This window comes from Euleptes europaea, chromosome 7 (assembly GCF_029931775.1).
Source record: "Euleptes europaea isolate rEulEur1 chromosome 7, rEulEur1.hap1, whole genome shotgun sequence".
Classification (NCBI taxonomy): Eukaryota; Metazoa; Chordata; class Lepidosauria; order Squamata; family Sphaerodactylidae; genus Euleptes; species Euleptes europaea.
This window is the reverse complement of record NC_079318.1, coordinates 34,697,872-34,715,773: the sequence shown is the minus strand read 5'-3', so window position 1 is coordinate 34,715,773 and position 17,902 is coordinate 34,697,872. Positions and strand designations below refer to the sequence as shown.

The following is a 17,902-nucleotide window of genomic DNA, read 5'->3' as shown; positions in this document are numbered from 1 at the left end:
TTTGTCAAAGAGCATAAAAATAAGTGAGCTCACACAATTGATGTATGGGTGGAGCTTGCCCCCCCTTTTTTGAAGGGGCCTGTATGTGTGTGTGTGTTCCTGCCCTGGACAGCCCAGGTTAGCTCAATCTCATCAGATCTCGGAAGCTAAGAAGGGTTGGCCCTGGTTAGTAACTGGATGGGAGACCACCAAGGAATACTAGGGTCACTACACAGAGGCAAGCAACGGTAAACCCACCTCTGAACACCTCTTGCCTTGAAAACCCAATGGGACTTGGTGGCAAAAAAAGGTGTGCTCCTGTGCTTGCTTGGTACAGAATTCAACAAGTTTTTTTAAAACAGCAAGAGTGGATCACAGATTAAGATCACTTATAGAGACGTTTTCAACCAAAGATCTCCAACATTACAGAATACCTCTGAAACCAGTTAATTATAGAAATGACCCAAACTTGCTCCAACAGCTGTCAAAACCAAATCAGAACAAGAGAAGGGGGCGGGGGGAGACTGACAATGTAAAGCAGCTCTAAGAATATTACATTCAGTTTTTGCTGCTGAAGAGGGGCAAGCTGCTCTTTTCTGGCTTGCTTTTTCAGCATAGGTAATTGTTGTGACTCAGATTCTCAGGCTCACAAAAGCTATTAGATTAACGTACATTTCGTTTGTTTTGTGTTATCAGTTATGGGAATCCCTCTTGAACCCCCATTTACCAGCTGCTGAAGGCTGCACAAAATCAGAGGCAAAGCTGCAGCTGTCCTGAACATAGTTGTACAGTACTAAAAAGAAGACCAGCACAACAGATATTGAAGAAAGTGACAAATATAAACACTCTGAAGCATGTAAAACCACCTCATTTAACTGGTGCTCAGGTCTAAGTTCATTTCAAAAGGCTAATTAGTTAATAGTGGAAAGCTGTTCGAAAAACTGAAATTATAGTGCTCTCCCTAAACAATTTAATATATAAGGCATGCAGCAGCAAAAGCAATTTGGAAGACCTGCTCAAGAACAAAACAGGTTAAAGAATCAAACCAGCTTTAAAAAATATATTAGAAGTCCAATAATATTAGCACACAGAAGCAGACAGAGTGGCTATCTGTATTTCAGGACCTGCTTCCTTTCCGCCAGGACCCTCAAGGTTTTCTGTTAGGGGTTTCCCATTGCTTCCAACACCTTATGGCCAGTGGGAGTGACCCCAAAAGCAACCGGCAAAAATACATGGGCGGTTGCTACATGGCTATTGAGCACTCTGTTAACTTCACACTTTTTATTCTCTAAAACAGACCTAAAGCCTCATACAGTCTGGTTATTTCAATTTTTATTGTAATAACGCAATTTTTAAATCTATCCACTATTTGGATTTTTATATTTATCACATGCAATCTCTGCGTGTGATAAATAATGAACCTAGAGATTAACAGAATGGTAAGACACGAGTCAAAAAGTGACCGTAATAATTGCCTCTTTAAAATGTGAGCAATTCAGTGTTTTCTTGCACAGCAATCTTTTGCTTAGATCTTTATCTGCTGTATTAAAAGTAAATTGAGTTGGCTTGCTGATTTACACCCAGATATAGAATTTTATCCATATACAGTTTCTAAATACATTTCTTTCATCCAATAAGTGCAAAGTATCACTTCAGCAAAGTATCTTAAGAATCTCCGACAAAATTTAGCAAGTGACAGGCTATCAAAGACAGGAATAACCTTTCTTACATGTATTATGCCTGGCCTGAATCGTGAATTCTTCTATAACTTGCCATTCATGATAAAAGCTCTTAACAAGTGCCCCAGGCAATCTGTATATTAATATTTCCCAAAGCAAACATGTCTGCAAACCACTATAGCCTATTAAAAAAGCCTACTACCCCTCATACATTCATTTTAAATGAGTAATCACATAGTATTATGCCATGACAACAGAACAAGATTATTATTATTTCCAGAATTTAATAAACAAATATGATAAATCCCACCTGGTTCATAAAGGTTTTGCTGTTGAGGTTCAGGCAAATTCATTTAAATATTTTATTTGCCAGGACTGTGTTTGCTAAATAAATTGGATGATTAAGCACATTAACATTAATAATAATAGCACCTAACAGCAATTGCAGTTGAACCGAAGGATTATGTTTACACAAAAGAAATTAATATTAGGCAAGCATGACTCTATGCTGAATATTTAGTAACTATAAATATCAGTGATGAATAAAGCAATGACCAGTGGATTTTATTCCAAATATTTAGATCAGTGATCTCCAACATCAGCAGTATCTGATCTCAATTTCATTAGCTATAGTGAACTTCTTGCCATTTTAATATATTCTCGAATTGGAAACATTACTATAACACCTTGCTTATATATATACACAACAGCACCTCCTTTGCTGAAGAAGTAAAGTCACATACCTGTAAAAAGCTTGATGTCTGAGGATTCCATTTCTCTTCCGGTCTTCCATGCCAAGTGTTAAGTATACTTAAACAGACCTAAAAATAAAAGTTCTGAACAATTAAATAAATCCTTCAGTACAAGATCACAAAACAATACATTAGGGTTCCAGTTCAAAAATCCACTCATGGAGGCCTGTTCTCATGCACAGGCTGTCCCGGCCAAGATTAGAGCATATGAATATGCTCCTGACTGTTAATACGCTTTTTGCCTGACATTGCCAGCAACCAGTACAGTACAGTACACCAGTTGGTTACCAAACTGAACCACTCCTATCCAAGACTGCCACACAATTTGTTTTCACCACATCGTCTGCAATGAGATAAAACCCAAATGCTTACCTTGCCATCATTGTAAAGGTTTGGATTGAATCTCACACTGTGACCTCCCGTTGTCTCCAGATTCACAAGTGGAGGTGAATTAGGATAATCTTGCGGAAAATAAACATCAAATTCAAAGCAGCCATTTGCATACGGTGTGTCTGCTGGGCCAGTTATCAGAACCTTAAAACAAATTATAATTAGAAGCTTAGAAAACTACTTCTCTGTATACAAGAAGCTAGACCTGCAGGCATCCACAGGGAAGTCTCTTGCTCTAGCCGTAAGTTTCAGCTACTGAGCCCAAAGCTCATCCTTATTTTTCTACTGCTTTTCTGCCTGTTTGGCTCCAGAGTCCAACAGCCCTTAACCTTCAATGCCGCAGGCACACTGACTCCCTTGGAGTGTACAGACAGTTTATCGGTCCAAAGACCACATAAAAAGTTTTCTTCCCATCTCTCATCCCAGCCTCTTTTCCTTCTTTGTTCCATCAGGCCACTGCCGCCTGTACCCGTCCTCTCTTGAATCCGAAAACATGGAACTGTTGATAAAACCAGGATTGCATGTATCTCACAATTCTGGAATTGGCAACGCATACAGTCAACTTTCGTATTAAAAAAAAAAGAAACAAATGTCTACCCCAAAGTATTGGGCAGCCCACAGGCCAAGTCTGGTCACCAGAGTTGCCAGCCTAGCAGCTGTTGCAAGTTGATCTGCCAGGACGCGACTTTGGAAGGAGGGTGTTTGTCTCTCCATTCCCACCCCCCATCCTGTTCTCACAGTAACTGGCCAAGTCAGTTGCTAAGCAGGACTTCAGCCCTTATGGCTGCAAACACAGGGTGAAAACCTCAGGAACGGATCTAGAGGAGCCTTCATGGGTCCCAGCTGGGCCGCTTGGGAAAGGCTCGAGTGATGGAACAGGATAATTAGCAGCCAAGGGGTGATGCTTCAGTGCCCTGCAGAGTTCCTTGTACCACAAAAGCAGAATAAAGCAAGCAAAACAAGCATTCGTCATAGTTAATTAGCATGATTTATACAAGTGGCCATTCTCCATTTTCTTTGCAGCTTGTTTTACCTTCATGATGTCCAGTCGCTCCTCATCACAGCGGACAAAGACGCTGGAGGAAGAGGAGAGTGGCAGCGATGTGGAAAGCGTTACAGCTTCTTGAGCCAGACGCCGGGCTCTAGCAGCACTGTTTGCATCACTGGCATTTTTCACCTGAGACATGTAGTGGTAATTTACTTTAAAAACCAGTTTTCCATCGTCATCTTCCGAAACCATTTCAAAAGTATCTAGAGAGAGCGATAAGTGTTACATTTGAATGTAGCAGGGGAAACTGTACCTATAAACGGGAAAAAGTAATGAAATTAATGGGAGGGAAGGCAGCATGGTATAGGCCGATCCCGTCAGATCTCAGAAGCTAAGTAGGGTTGGCACTTCGAAGGGAGACCTCCAAGAAAGACTCTGCAGAGGAAGCAAACAGCAAACCACCTCTGCTTAAGCCCTTGCTTTGAAAGCCCCTCGCTGGGGATGCCACAAGTCGGATGTGACTTGAGGGCATATTACAAAATCACAAAATCACACAAGGTTGGAAGAGACCACAAGGGCCATCCAGTCCAACCGCCTGCTGTGCAGGATCCCACAATCAATGCACTCCCGACAGATAGCCATCCAACCTCTGCTTAAAGACCTCCAAAGACGGGGACTCCACCCCCTCCCCGAGGGAGCCCATTCCACCGTCGAACCGCCCTCACCGTCAGAAAGTTCTTCCTACTGTTTAGGTGGAATCACTTTTCTCTTAGTTTAAATCCATTACTCCGTGTCCTAGTCTCTGAAGCAACCAAGAACAAGCTAGTTCCCTCATTAACATGGCATCTCTTCAAATATTTAAACATGGCTATCATGTCACCTCTCAACCTTTTCTTCTCCAGACTAAACAAACCCAGCTCCTTAAGTCTCTCCTCATAGGGCATAGATTCCAGACCTTTGACCATTCTGGTTGCTCTCCTCTGGACACGCTCCAAGATTTACGCACACAATTAAATTAATACCATACACGTTCTATCATTTTCCAAAAGACAAAACAATGGACTCGATGGCTCAGAGTCGAACCAAACTCCTCCTTATCACTTCAGGCACACAAAATGGCTCGTGGTCCTTGCTTATAGGGGCACTGTTCCAGATGCCCCTCATTCAAGAGTAAACAGGCAATAACGTGTAATTGAATTCTGGTTATGATGTTCACGCAGCCACAAGAGAAAGTGAATGATTTACCACATTATATTTTTAGATAGAAGGTTTCACCCGATCTCCTGAACAGAGTTTTTTTTGTCCTTTTCACTGGCAGAACAAAGCTGATTTGCTTGGCAGGTACTTGCACCTGCCTTGAAACAATGCTCGTGATTCCCTCCCTCAAACATAGAAGCAGTTGTTTCATATAATCCAAAACAAACCACTTCTAATGTGGACTGAGAGTGTGTGTGAAGCGTCTGAGCCTGAGACCCTGGAGAGCTGCTGCCAGTCTGAGTAGACAATACTGACTTTGATGGACCAAGGGTCTGATTTAGTAGAAGGCAGCTTCATGTGTTCATGTGAGCCTTCTACAAAAAATCACCTATTTGCTGTTATGCTTAACCAAATGGAGTTTTTTTTTTAAACAAAATAAGCAAATTTAATTACAAGGCAACGGACTTTCATAGATGTAGTTACAAAAGGATTTCTGGCTCAGTTTAAGCATGTCCCCTTGTTTGCTTTTCTGTTCAAACATTTTCTACAGATTATACAAGGTTAATACAGATAGAATGGAAGAGAATTATATATAAATACCTGGTTTTGACACATTAAGCTCCCAGTGTTTAAAATATACAAAAATATATATGCACTCCTAAAGCTACTCTTGAAACACTTGTTTGTGAGATCATTTCCTTGAAGGTGAAAGGCTGATTTCACAGAATTGAACAAATTAATATTAAACTTACCAAACTGGAGTTTTTTCATCACGACCACATATTTTTCTTCAAGGGATCTTAATACAGACAATGGCTTGGGCTTCACTGCAGCTTTTTTACAGAATTCAGCCAATTTTCTCTCTGTTGTAATAGTTTTAAGAAAACAGCACATTATTATTAAAAAGGTAAGGCAAAAACAGATTAATGTTCAAAACAGATTGATATTCATAAGGCGAAACAGATTAATCCAACTCCCCCTTAATGGATGACAATAATGCAAAATCTACGTCAAAAGTATATGCTCACAATGTCAGTTCAAACGTGGAATTCCCCTGAATTTAAAGGCATTTTTCCGTCTTGCAGGTGCAGGAGTCCCCGGCTTAACCTTGGGCCACACTTAATATGTATCTACCTTGGTCTAACTTCAGCCCACCCATCAATGTAACAGAGTTCCCTCCCCCCCAATGAAAAGCAATAGCACCTGGGTTCCCTCCCTCCCTCTCAGCATCCTATCTGGGGTGCCCTTACAAAAGTTATAACCATGTTAGTCCAGACAGGAGCAGGAAGGAAAGGCTACATGCATGTGGAAAAGAAATACTGGTATCTCTGTCCAGATGTGCAAATGAATGCCTGTGCAAAAGTTAAGGATGCATTCCTAAAAACAAGCATGTTCTCATTTGTTCTTGGATGCAGCCTACTACCAATTTACACATACGGTAGTTATGTTTGCTCTAACGATAACCCTGTCACTGAGCTACTTTACCATGGTTTGCTTGGCGCAAGCTTGTTGTAGCAGCGTAAACTATCTCAGCAGTCTTCTGGATATCTGGCACCAAAAGCGTCAGTCCCTCTGGTTCTTGATCTGAGGAATCTGATTTCACTCCAGCTTTAGCCTTGTCCTTTTTAGACCTGTAAAATAATGAAGTGGTCTCATACATTAAGAAAACCAACAGTTAAGTTTAAAATTAAAAGTACCATCAACAAAGACCATGAAAATGAAGGGTAGATATTTTAAAAGAGTCTCAGCTGGAACAGTGTGGTTTTAAAAACCCAAGTTGGATTCTTTTTGTTAGATTCAGACTAGATATTTCTGTGGCTGCAAGGATTTCTACTCACTAAGTGTGACCTCCCCTCCCACAGCCCTAAATGCTCCCTGAAATCCTGCTCTTGGGGGAAAGGATACTCCCAGGAACAAGATCTGAAGGGGGCATTTGGGGCTGCTGCCTGAGGGGGGAGGCAGTAAAATTCTGCTCCTTGAACAGAAATTCTTGCCAGCTGACATGTTAATCTGCATCTACCCATTGACCACATCAGTGTTAAAGGGGAACATGTTTGTTGGTGTAACCCCTCCTTCCAATTAACCTTCGAACCCCCAACAGGCGGGATTTTCCTGCCCAAATTACCTTCCCTTCACCTGTTTAATGGGTTGGGTGGGCTTTCAACTATTATACTGTGGCCATTTCCCCTTCTTATTTTCTTTAACATATTTTTGAGTATTATACTATGTTTTGTTTTCCCAACTTATGTTCATTGTGTTATGATTGACTGTCCCTCTTGGGCACTGTCTACCTAATCTTTGAACTTTAGTCTGTCCGCCTGTTTAGTTCTTCTGTTCCTGTTATTTGGAGGGATTTTAACATCCACACTAATTAGTCTCATGACCCCTCCTGAGGTATTTTTGGAGTATTTTCTTTCCAGCATCTTCTGTATTGAAGGCCATGTGTTGGATGTAATAATAACTTCCTTGCTTACCTCTGATGAAACAAAGTGGAAAAGGAGAATTAATAAAATCAGACCCTTTTACTAAACGTGTAGGGCCTCTGCATGCTAATTCCACCAGTGAGGCTATTTGAATAGCCAAGTTTAATCAGTCTTCCCTATTCATAACATTATTTCCCTCTAAAAAATGGACCCCAGGGGAAGTTATAATAGATTAAATATTCCACAAAAAACAAAATTACAGTAGCTCTGCTCTTTCTATTACAATTCATCCCTTCATTTTTATCTCATTATTTGGTAACAATGAAAAAGTTATTTAAAAATTCGACCTTATTTCCATATTCAGTATTTAGCAGACACTACTTTTCCTTCATTCCGTTTATCTGTCTGAAAAGGAGTGATCAATATATCGAATTCTCACTGGGGCCCCATCTGTGGTTTGCAGAAAAATCTGAAATCTAAAAAAGTGGCATCTGTACCTTTAATAAATGCCATCTGAGATCTCAGTGGTGGCACAGTGGTTAGAGTGTGGGAGAGCCGTGTTCAACTCCCCACTATGCAATGGGAGCTTATTGGGTGATCTTGGACCAGTCGCTCTCTATCAGGGTTGTTGAGAGGGTAAAATGGAGAGAAGAATTATGTCTGCTTCTTTGGTTCCCCATTGGGGAGAAATGGGGGGATATAAATGAAATAAATGAAGCTGAAGACCAAAGAGCACATCACACAAAGATTGGTTAGTGAACTGAAAGGAGGGAGGCAGGCGAAGGAAAGAGCATCTTGGGGTAGCAAGGACAGCTAGAGAAAACAGTATGGGGAAGGGGGATACAGGGCAAAATGAAGTGATCCGCACAAGTCACTCTGGGTTCCCTGAATGTCATATCCTGTTCCTCCTCTTGATCTTTTTGGGGTTTTCAATACTGTTAACCTCTTATTTTTAAACTCCTTCTGTGTGGAACTCTTTAATCAAGCCACTTTTCATTCAACTGATTCCTCCTCAAAAATATTTAAGACATATTTATTTCAGCTGTTGAATGTAGGGAGGAGACAATGGCAACTATGAAGGTGACAGCAACTGGGAAGATCAACAAGGGTTTTTTTCAATGGGGGGGATAGGATTTTTCTTCCTCTACAATTCTTGGTGGGTGTAGGAGACATAACACACACACAATATAAAGATGCTTCTTACCAGTTATATTCATCTTCAGAAATGAATTAACACAAAAATGTACTTCGGTTTATTCATTATCATCAGGGCTGGCATCAGCATATACTGAAGTAGAATAGCTGCTGGGGCTCAAGACTTCTGGCATGGCCCATACCTGCCAATCCCCTACCCAAATTCCTCTCCTGCCACCCACCCATGCACCGCCCCTAAATCATTCCACCAGTGCCACCTGCGCTTCTGGCTAAACATGCTCCCCAGCACCACCAAGGTGATGGTACTGAAAGCCTATGAGAGGTCAAGGAGAATCAACAGGGGCACACATGAAGCTGCCTTATACTGAATCCGACCACAAGTCGCTAAAGGTCTTTCATGTCACCTACTACCTGATCCTTTTAACTGGAGATGTTAGGGATTGAATTTTGGACCTTCTGTATGGCAAGCTGATGTTCTACAGCCCTCCTCACCACCATTTTACTGGCAATGAGCATAAATAGGGAGACCAAGGCTGTTCCTGTCCCAAGCTAGGCCTGAATCTGGATTAACACAGGTGTAGAAAATCTGCCTCCTCCACATAAAGCTGCCTGCTCGAACACCTTGCCAAAGAATGGAATGTTGGGCCACTTCTGCATGAGGGACTACACAACCACCTCTTTCAACGTGACTTGAACTACAATGTGCCTGTACATTTTCCAGGTCTAAATCCTCAGTTGCTGGGGATAAAAGCCCAAGGCCTGAGTAGCATCCAGGTTAGACTGTTGTAATACACTCTACATGAGGCTCCCCCTGAAGACAGTTTGAAAACTTTGACTGTTTTAAAATGCTGTAGCAAGAGTCCATGCCAAAGACTTATAAAGTCACAATAATTATATAGAACCAGAATTATTCAAACTATATTGTCTGCCAATTTGTTCCTGAGACCAATGATAGGCTCTGGTATTGACCACTAAAGCCCTAAATGAATTAGGGGCATGTGTACCTGAAAGTCTTCCTCCAATCATGCCAACCTGTCTAAGCCCTGAGATCCCTGAATCCTCTCCAGCAGGAATCAGCAGTAAGGGAGGTAAGGCTGGCCATGTTCCAGAGGACCTTTTCAGCAGCTGCCCTGAGATTTTTGAAAGCCTCTCCCCTTGGAAGTGAGACTGACACTGTGCCTTCCGAAAATGGGCAAAGATGTTTTTCAGAAGGCATCTGAGTTGTACTAATGGGTAGCAGCAGCAGATCTGATTACAGATGTTACTAGACCTTGAGACGGGAGATTTATTCTACTCATCAGTGACTATCTGCTGTATGGAGAATCCAACCAAATCTGGAAACAAATGTCTCAGCTAGAGGTGTCCTCCAGGATTAATGCCACTTGACTCCAAATCTAGTGAAGCCAATGCAGTAGCAGAAGAAAGGGCTTAATCAAGATGCTCTGGCCAGGAGGCAGTGGGAACACTGGTCCTATATACTAGGGATTGACAGCAAGAGACGAGCACCTCTATTTCACTTTCTTCTTCTTGCCTTTCAAAGAGATCTTTCAGGAGACTTCCCAACTTTACAATCTGCCGAAATAAGATGCAACATCCAGTTGGACTGTAATACTGTCTGCCAAATGAGGCTTGTTCTAGATTCTGTCCTTGAAGGTTGAAAGAGCCAATGTGACTGCTGGCGCTTCAGCTCATACAGGCTTGAATTGGAGCCAAAGAGTGTCACATCAAAACATCTTGGCTCACTCCTGCTTCTCTTTCCCAGCAACCCGGGGGGGGGGGGGATACAACTGAAATCAAAAGCAGTGCTGGGTTGATGGCTGCCTCAAGAGCCTTACTATTAGCTGTGGCTTAGGGGTGAATATGATAGTCCCCACTTTCTAGCTGTTTGCCAGACTTTCTGGAGAGGATGCAAGATGAAGACAAAGGAGACCACACGAAACAATGTGAAGTGTCCTTCAGCTACTGGATCCTATACCGCTCTGTTTCGCAGAATGGTGAGGCAGAAAGTCTCAAAGGGATGAGTCAAGAAAATCGGCTCCTGCGCTGGACTAACAGGGGATCAGAAACAGAAGGTCACATAATGAGAAGCCTTCAAGGCTATTTCCTCAAAAATCTTCCTTTTCAGTATCTCCCTGACCCCAACCCCTTAAGAACAGGAAGGAAAAGTTAGGAATACAAGTAATTAAAGAGAACCCCCAGCTGAAGATAAGAACTCAGAGGTGCTCTACAAAAACCTTGTTTCCTGACCAAAAGAAAGGGCAGGTAAAAGAGAATGGGAAGGTCCTCCCCTGGTAGAGTCAGAAGATGGTAGCTACTTTCCAATCAAGAGGCAACACTAAAGCAGATGTAAAGACATCTGGACACCTGTGAAAGAACACGGTAAATCTGTGAATGGGTGGAACCAGTTTGAATTGCAGATGGAAGCTCATATGACAATGCTCCTACACAGAATAACCCCACCATATAGAACACTGGATGTTAGTGAAAACAGATCTAGCCTAGGAGCCTCAAAACAAATATTTGAACAAAGACAACTAGAAGAGAAAGGAAGAACATTCAGTTAGGCAAGTTTCCACTTGCAACCTGAAGTGGTACAGTCTGGACACAACTTTAGCACCTCAGTGAGGTCACAGTAACATAGCACTGTAGTATTTCTTAATATTCTAGAATAGATTAAGGACATACCTTAGTCGATTAGTGTAGGTATCCACACATGTCTTCATTTTAGCCAACAGAGTACCGACAGAAGCTTGAGATTCCAACTGCTCTTCTTCCTCTTCTCCATTTTCCCCAGATAAAGGCAGCAACAACGGCACCATAGATGTGCATGAGGCAATAGCACGGAGAAGCTCTAACAGAGCTCTGTAGAGAGGGACATGTCTGGCCATATCCAAAACTATGCAAGAAAGAAAAAGAAAGAAGCTTTACTCATTTAGAGCCAGCTACCCAAAAGAGATCCTTACAAAGCAGGCACAATTACAAACTTGATCAATGCAAAGGTTAACTGGTACATTCTCATAGGGAAATGGTGTGGTTTTGTCCTTTACCTTGTAAAAAAAAGGGTATTTTTTAAATAACACTTGGAAATATTCGTTTGTCTCTTTGTCATACTAGGTAATACTAGTAAAGCTGGTATCAATTCATTTACATACTCTATTCAAACAACTGCAGTTAGCAATTAGGTTATCACACACACATTAGCATTTTAAAGCCATAATGCCAGCTTAACATAACAAAGAAGTAAATCCATAACAGAACTTCTAATTACATTGTTGTTTTTGTTGTTGAATCATTCCTTAGACTATGGCTATTAGGTGGATGCTGCTATTCAAACTTCTAAAGAAAGCCATGGAAGATCACCAAATGCACAAATATAAGAACAGGGAAAACTAATTAAGAGCAGCACATCCAAGATGGATTTTAAACTGGATAAATTTGCAAGTCAACAAGATAATAATACTGTAGCTCAAATGGCTGACGGCACTATAGGCTGCATTACCAAAAGCACCATTTGAAAGACCTGGTATACAACCGTGCTATTCCACTCACTGCTAGCAAGACCTTAAGGACAGTGTTCAGTGCACCTCTGCTGAAGATGTTGGCACTGTGGATTTAGGGAACAGCAGTTCCAATGAAGAGGGACTAGAAGCCATAAGATATGAGGAATGGCTTAAATAACTCGGTAAGCAGGAAGAAAACGTAATTAAAAGAACAAACATGAGCAAATGCAGAATTCTATCCACATAGGATAAAAGACACAGTAATCTCCATGGGGGGGACGACGACTTCTTAGCAGTTTATTTTCTTCTTTTATACCCGGTTTTCCTTCCTAACGGGGACCCAAAGCAGCTTACATCATTTTCCTGTTTTCCGTTTTATCTTCCCAACAAACCTGTGAGGTAGGTTAGGCTTAGAGTGTGTGACTGGCCCAAGGCCACCCAGCAAGCTTCCATGAGAGTGGGCATTCGAACCTGGGTCTCTCAGATCCTAGTCTGAGACTCTGAATCACTTTACCAACACAGCACACTGCCTAAGAACATGGTGGAATCTCTGTGCCTGGAAGTTTCCAAGAGGTTAGGTAGGCAACCCCCCCCCCCCAAAAAAAAATCCTTGTTGGATTTCTAGAAACACAATTTCTAGAAACAGTTCTAGAAACACAATTTAGTTTTTTAGACCTAGTATATAAGCACATTATGCATTTGAACACTAACAATCCAATCAGATGAGGCAGACCAAGGTAAAATCAAGCCTTGGCATTCATAATTCTTAACGTACTTAACATGCACCAGAAATTCAATCTTTCAGTACAGAAGTTCTGTGCATTGACCTGAGGCGTTTCCTTCTCATGATGGGTGAACTGTTCTAACTGAACAGTTGTAGATATCCTATTAATTGTGCTGAATACCTGGGTGACTGAAAAATATCTAGGGATATTCTGTTGCACAACTCAAACTTACCATTTTACAGTATTTTAAATATCGGATTTTTACCAGCAAGGGAACACAGTGTTCATTAGAAAGTTAAAAAACCCCAAAAACTTATACATGGGTCTACTTTAACAAAGAAAGTATTAATAAATCCCCATTTGCACACACTTATTTGTCATTATAAGTCTAGTGGTCTTTATAACACTCATCTTCACGCACACTGACATTAGCTTTGGTCACAGACAACAAAGCCTTTAAAGGAAAATTATTTTAGCGATACCTACAGATATATCCATCCACATATAAAAATCAAATAAGACTGGGAAGGAGTTCATGAACACTGAAATCAAGTGGGAGGCATCACTAATTACAAATGTTTGAACGACAGATAGTTTTAAGAAAATAGCAAGTCCCTGGTAATTTGAATGGCTCACTAAAAAGATTCAATGTCATTTCAGTTACCATACATACCATTAAATAAGTCTGCAAAATGTTTTAATACTCAGAAATGTTTCACAGTTGACTCCTCTGTCCCTAGGACATGCTATTTTTAACAACATTGCAGAGACAGACTGCTCTAATTCAAAATATTTAAAGGTGAATGAGTTCATAACATGTTTCTGCCCTTCTTACCAATGGGAAAGAAAAGCCAATAACGTACATTTTAAGAGGAGCAAAATCCCACAGGACTAAGCGTGTTTCACCCTTGGAGCTTATTTATAGCCAGCAGCTCTTCACATTCCGTTTTACATTGTGTGTAAAGTGCCGTCAAGTCGCAGCCGACTTATGGTCACCCCTTTCAGGGTTTTCATGGCAAGAGACTAACAGAGGTGGTTTGCCAGTGCCTTCCTCTGCACAGCAACCCTGGTATTCCTTGGTGGTCTCCCATCCAAATACTAACCAGGGTCGACCCTGCTTAGCTTCTGAAATCTGACGAGATTAGGCTAGCCTGGGCCATCCAAGTCAGGGCCCGTTTTACATTGTGTGTGTAAAGTGCCACCAAGTCGCAGCTGACTTATGGCGACCCCTTTTTTTGGGTTTTCATGGCAAGAGACTAACAGAGGTGGTTTGCCAGTGCCTTCCTCTGCACAGCAACCCTGGTATTCCTTAGTGGTCTCCCATCCAAATACTAACCAGGACCAACCCTGCTTAGCTTCTGAGATCTGACAAGATCAGGCTAGCCTGGCCCATCCAGGTCAGGGCCCATTTTATATTACTAACCCTTTAATTAACAAGGGGTGGCACACCCATGTCAATGCCTACTACTGGTTCATCCATTACATCTACACTGGTGCCAGATCATGCCATCATTTCATTGTCTTTGTGCAGGCTTAAGCAAATGTGACTGAACATGGGCGAGAACACATTACAGTGCCTACTCTGTGGTGGTAATAGCAGCCAAACAAGCTCACCTCACCACCATTGCTTCAGTGCACTTTTTCCAAACATTAACTAGGGCTTTGCCATATACATACCCACCAGTGTAAAGGGTGGTTCCCTCCAACCTCTCTTACCCCTGCAAGCGTTCATCTTTTTGTGTGCACATCTTCAGAGTGACCTGCTAATCCTCCAGTAGCATTTTCCTCGCTCTGTTTAAGTTTTTTTTGCTAATTTCCTACACAATTCCAGCCAATCATGGATCAAAGTGTTATATGATTAAGTTTAATTTTGCTACACAGCAATGTCACTGATGACACTGACCCCGCTCAGAATGAGTTTTTTTTTGGGCGGGGGGCAGCAGAGGAAGATGAGTCTCCATTATGGAGGCACTCAAGCCAAAACTTGCTGCAATGGTTTCAGTGCCTGCATAAAGCATAACATATTAAAACATGGGACATTTGCTTTGCTGCCTTAGTAAAAGGGTGGTAATCATGGAACGTTCTTCCACACAATGAAGAACAGTTCTGCTCTTTCAGAGAGCCCTAAGAGGGGAAAAAGAAGGGAGGGGGAATGATTTCAAAGCAGATGAAAAGTGTTCACCCAAATGTCTACCTGTTTTGGCTCAGTCCTAGAGTTGATACCACCTCCGGCCGGGAGGCGCAGATCAGTTTAAATGACAGCCCGAGCCTCTCCAGCGGAGCCCGCTGAAGGGGGGCGGGCTGCCCTTTAAACTGATCTGTGCCTCCCAGCCGGGAGGCGCATATCAAATGACAGCCCGAGCCTCTCCAGCGGAGCCCGCTGAAGGGGGGCGGGCTGCCCTTTAAACTGATCTGTGCCTCCCGGCCGGGAGGCGCAGATCAGTTTAAATGACAGCCCGAGCCTCTCCAGGGGAGCCCGCTGAAGGGGGGCGGGCTGCCCTTTAAACTGATCTGCGCCTCCCGTTTAAAGGGCAGCCCGCGCCTCTCCAGCGGAGCCCGCTGAAGGGGGGCGGGCTGTGCTTTAAACTGATCTGTGCCTCCCAGCTGGGAGGCTCAGATCAGTTTAAAGGGCCCCCGCGCGCCTTCAGGGAATCCCTCTGAAGGCGCGCTGGGGCCGAATTTTCCCCCGAACTCCGGATCCCCCCGAATTACCGGGGATCCGAAGCGGGGGAGTTCGGACTTCGGCACGTACCGAACCCACAAGGGTCAAATTCGGCCAAATCCGAACTGTACCGAATTTTTTTTTTTTGACAGCCCTACTGGAGAGTTTCAGACTGTAAGATGCTTACCAGGAAGCTGAAACTATAGTTTTTTGTGCCAAATGGCTTCATACCTCTGTCTGACCTTTTCCTAATAAACTGGTCAATACCTTGTTGAGGATGCCATATGTTAATATTTCTCCTGATTAAATGCTTGACCAGGATGGCCCAGGCTAGCCTGATGTTGTCAGATCTCAGAAGCTAAGCAGGGTCAGCCCTGGTTAGTATTTGGATGGGAGACCACCAAGAAGTCCAGGGTTGCTGTGCAGAGAAAGGCACTGGCCAACCACCTCCGTTAGTCTCTTGCCATGAAAACCCCAAAAGGGGTCGCCATAAGTTGGCTGCAACTTGATGGCACTTTACACACACACACAAATGAAAATAGTTAATCTAAATCATTCTTGATTATTCCAAGCAAACAAAAAATAATTTGGGATAAATTCAATTTCCCCCAAATTAATTTGCATTGCTGTTTTTTAAAATTAACATGTTGCAAAGATTAAACTTTAGGCTGCCTTGTTCTTTCAGAGGGTAGCCAAGTTGGTCTGCAGTAGAACAGTTCTTGATTTGAGTCCAGTGGCAATTTAGAGCCCCTGAAACTCTTGTTGGCCTCTAAGGTGCTACTGGACTCAGATCTAACTTGTTATTGCAGCCAGACAATAGAAAGACATTTAAAGGCTGATGTGTAATTCCATATGGTCACACTAAAAAGCCTGAAATTAGGATATTCAGAATACACAAACCTCTCAGAAAAGAAAGTAGCTGAGATGCTCAAGGATTATTATATAACAGCTCCGTTAACAATGCCGTTGGATTGTAAGGAAATGAGATGATGGAAAGGAAGAGATGCACTGACTCTGATAAACCAGAGCAAGTTCTTTTTTGTCGGCTGAAGCGTTTTTTGCTTGCGGAGAGCTGACTTCACTGTGTTTGGGATCCAGTCTGCACATGGGGAGCCACCCTTTGTGCTTCATGGATTGCTACTCTGGAAGAACTTTTGCATTCCCAGAAGAAATTTAAAGGTGTGTACTAGAGAGGGGAAGCGAGAAGACTCTGTGCACACACTGTAGCATGTAGGCTTTGGATCTTGGCCACCTCTTTTCAAAGCTGTACATCTGTCTTCCTGTTCAGTGAAACGGTTAGAGCAAATTCATAGGAGAGCTGCAACTAAACATTACATTTTCTAGGAATTTTGTCCCTGGTGGATTTAAAGTAAAGCAACCTTCTCTCTTTGCTGATGCTCTACCTGTGACCACCATAAAGCCCCTTTATTTGGCACGCTAACAATTGTCTTTATTTTCTTCATACTTGTCCTTGAAGTTCTTAAAAGAAAGCATATTGCGTTGACTGCCATTGACAGCATACTGTGTGCTTTTCCGTGCCCTCTGAAAGTAGATAAGATGCTTTAAACTTTTCCACTCTATTTACATGTGATTTATGATACTTTTTAAAATTACATGAGGCTCTTCATATCTAAGATATTGTTTCTGGTTGAATCATTATTGCCAAATGACAGGTCTCTAAGATAAACATAGCATCCCTGTCCACATCTGTTGCTTGCTAATCTGTCTCCCTCTTCACGGTTCTGCCCGCTACACCTGCAAGTGTCAAAATGAAAACTGCTGGATTAATATAGAGGTTTTTGAAGCAAGACAGTCCTCAAACTCAGTATGCTCAATGTCAAACTTGCAGGAGCCCAGATCGCAGTCCCCGTCCCCGTTTTGTGTTTGTCAACTAATTAGTGCTTATGGCATGGAAATTGTGATTTTAGATACATTTTAAGTTCCATAATTTGGAAACACATGATGATGGCAACTCTGCATTAAATCAGGTTATAAAACCCAACAAGAGAGGTAAGATAATACAATAAAAACTTTTCAAGAAAGCAAGAAAATGGATAAGATTTTGGGCACAGATCTGGTACATGAAATCAATCAGATATGGACACGATGGTCTTCCATAAAAACAGATTTACCCCCATACAAACCTATCCAATTCCTTATGACAAGGCTCCCCATCCTTGATGGGCCTGCAGGCATTTTTGGAATTTGGAATGACTGCCATGGAGGACCATATCCTTTCCCCCTATGCATTCTTTCAAAATAAAGGTTCAATTAAATGAAGCAGTCAGAGGAAAAACAAAAGATATGAGCTTTTAAAGGGGACCCAAAAAAGCTTACAGGTAATATCTTTCCAGTTGAAAAGCTATATGGTGGATTGTTGGTCTTACCATTTGAAAGTGATTGTGGGTCTGGCCGCAATTTGATGCCCCTATGTAAAAAGGATTTGCTTCAA

At 42.1% G+C, this 17,902-nt stretch overlaps 1 protein-coding gene across 2 annotated transcripts in view; it reads right to left on the bottom strand.

Annotated features, from left to right (window-relative positions):
• Nucleotides 1-17,902, bottom strand: part of BIRC6 (baculoviral IAP repeat containing 6) — a 177,129-nt gene that overhangs the window by 8,123 nt on the left and 151,104 nt on the right. For both annotated transcript variants that reach the window (XM_056853593.1, XM_056853594.1), the window contains exons 66-71: nt 11,249-11,459; nt 6,471-6,616; nt 5,738-5,848; nt 3,834-4,051; nt 2,783-2,944; nt 2,402-2,479 (exon numbers count right to left, since the gene is read on the bottom strand). In XM_056853593.1, the coding sequence (XP_056709571.1) occupies nt 2,402-2,479; nt 2,783-2,944; nt 3,834-4,051; nt 5,738-5,848; nt 6,471-6,616; nt 11,249-11,459 (926 nt within the window). The remainder of the gene's footprint in view (nt 1-2,401; nt 2,480-2,782; nt 2,945-3,833; nt 4,052-5,737; nt 5,849-6,470; nt 6,617-11,248; nt 11,460-17,902) is intronic.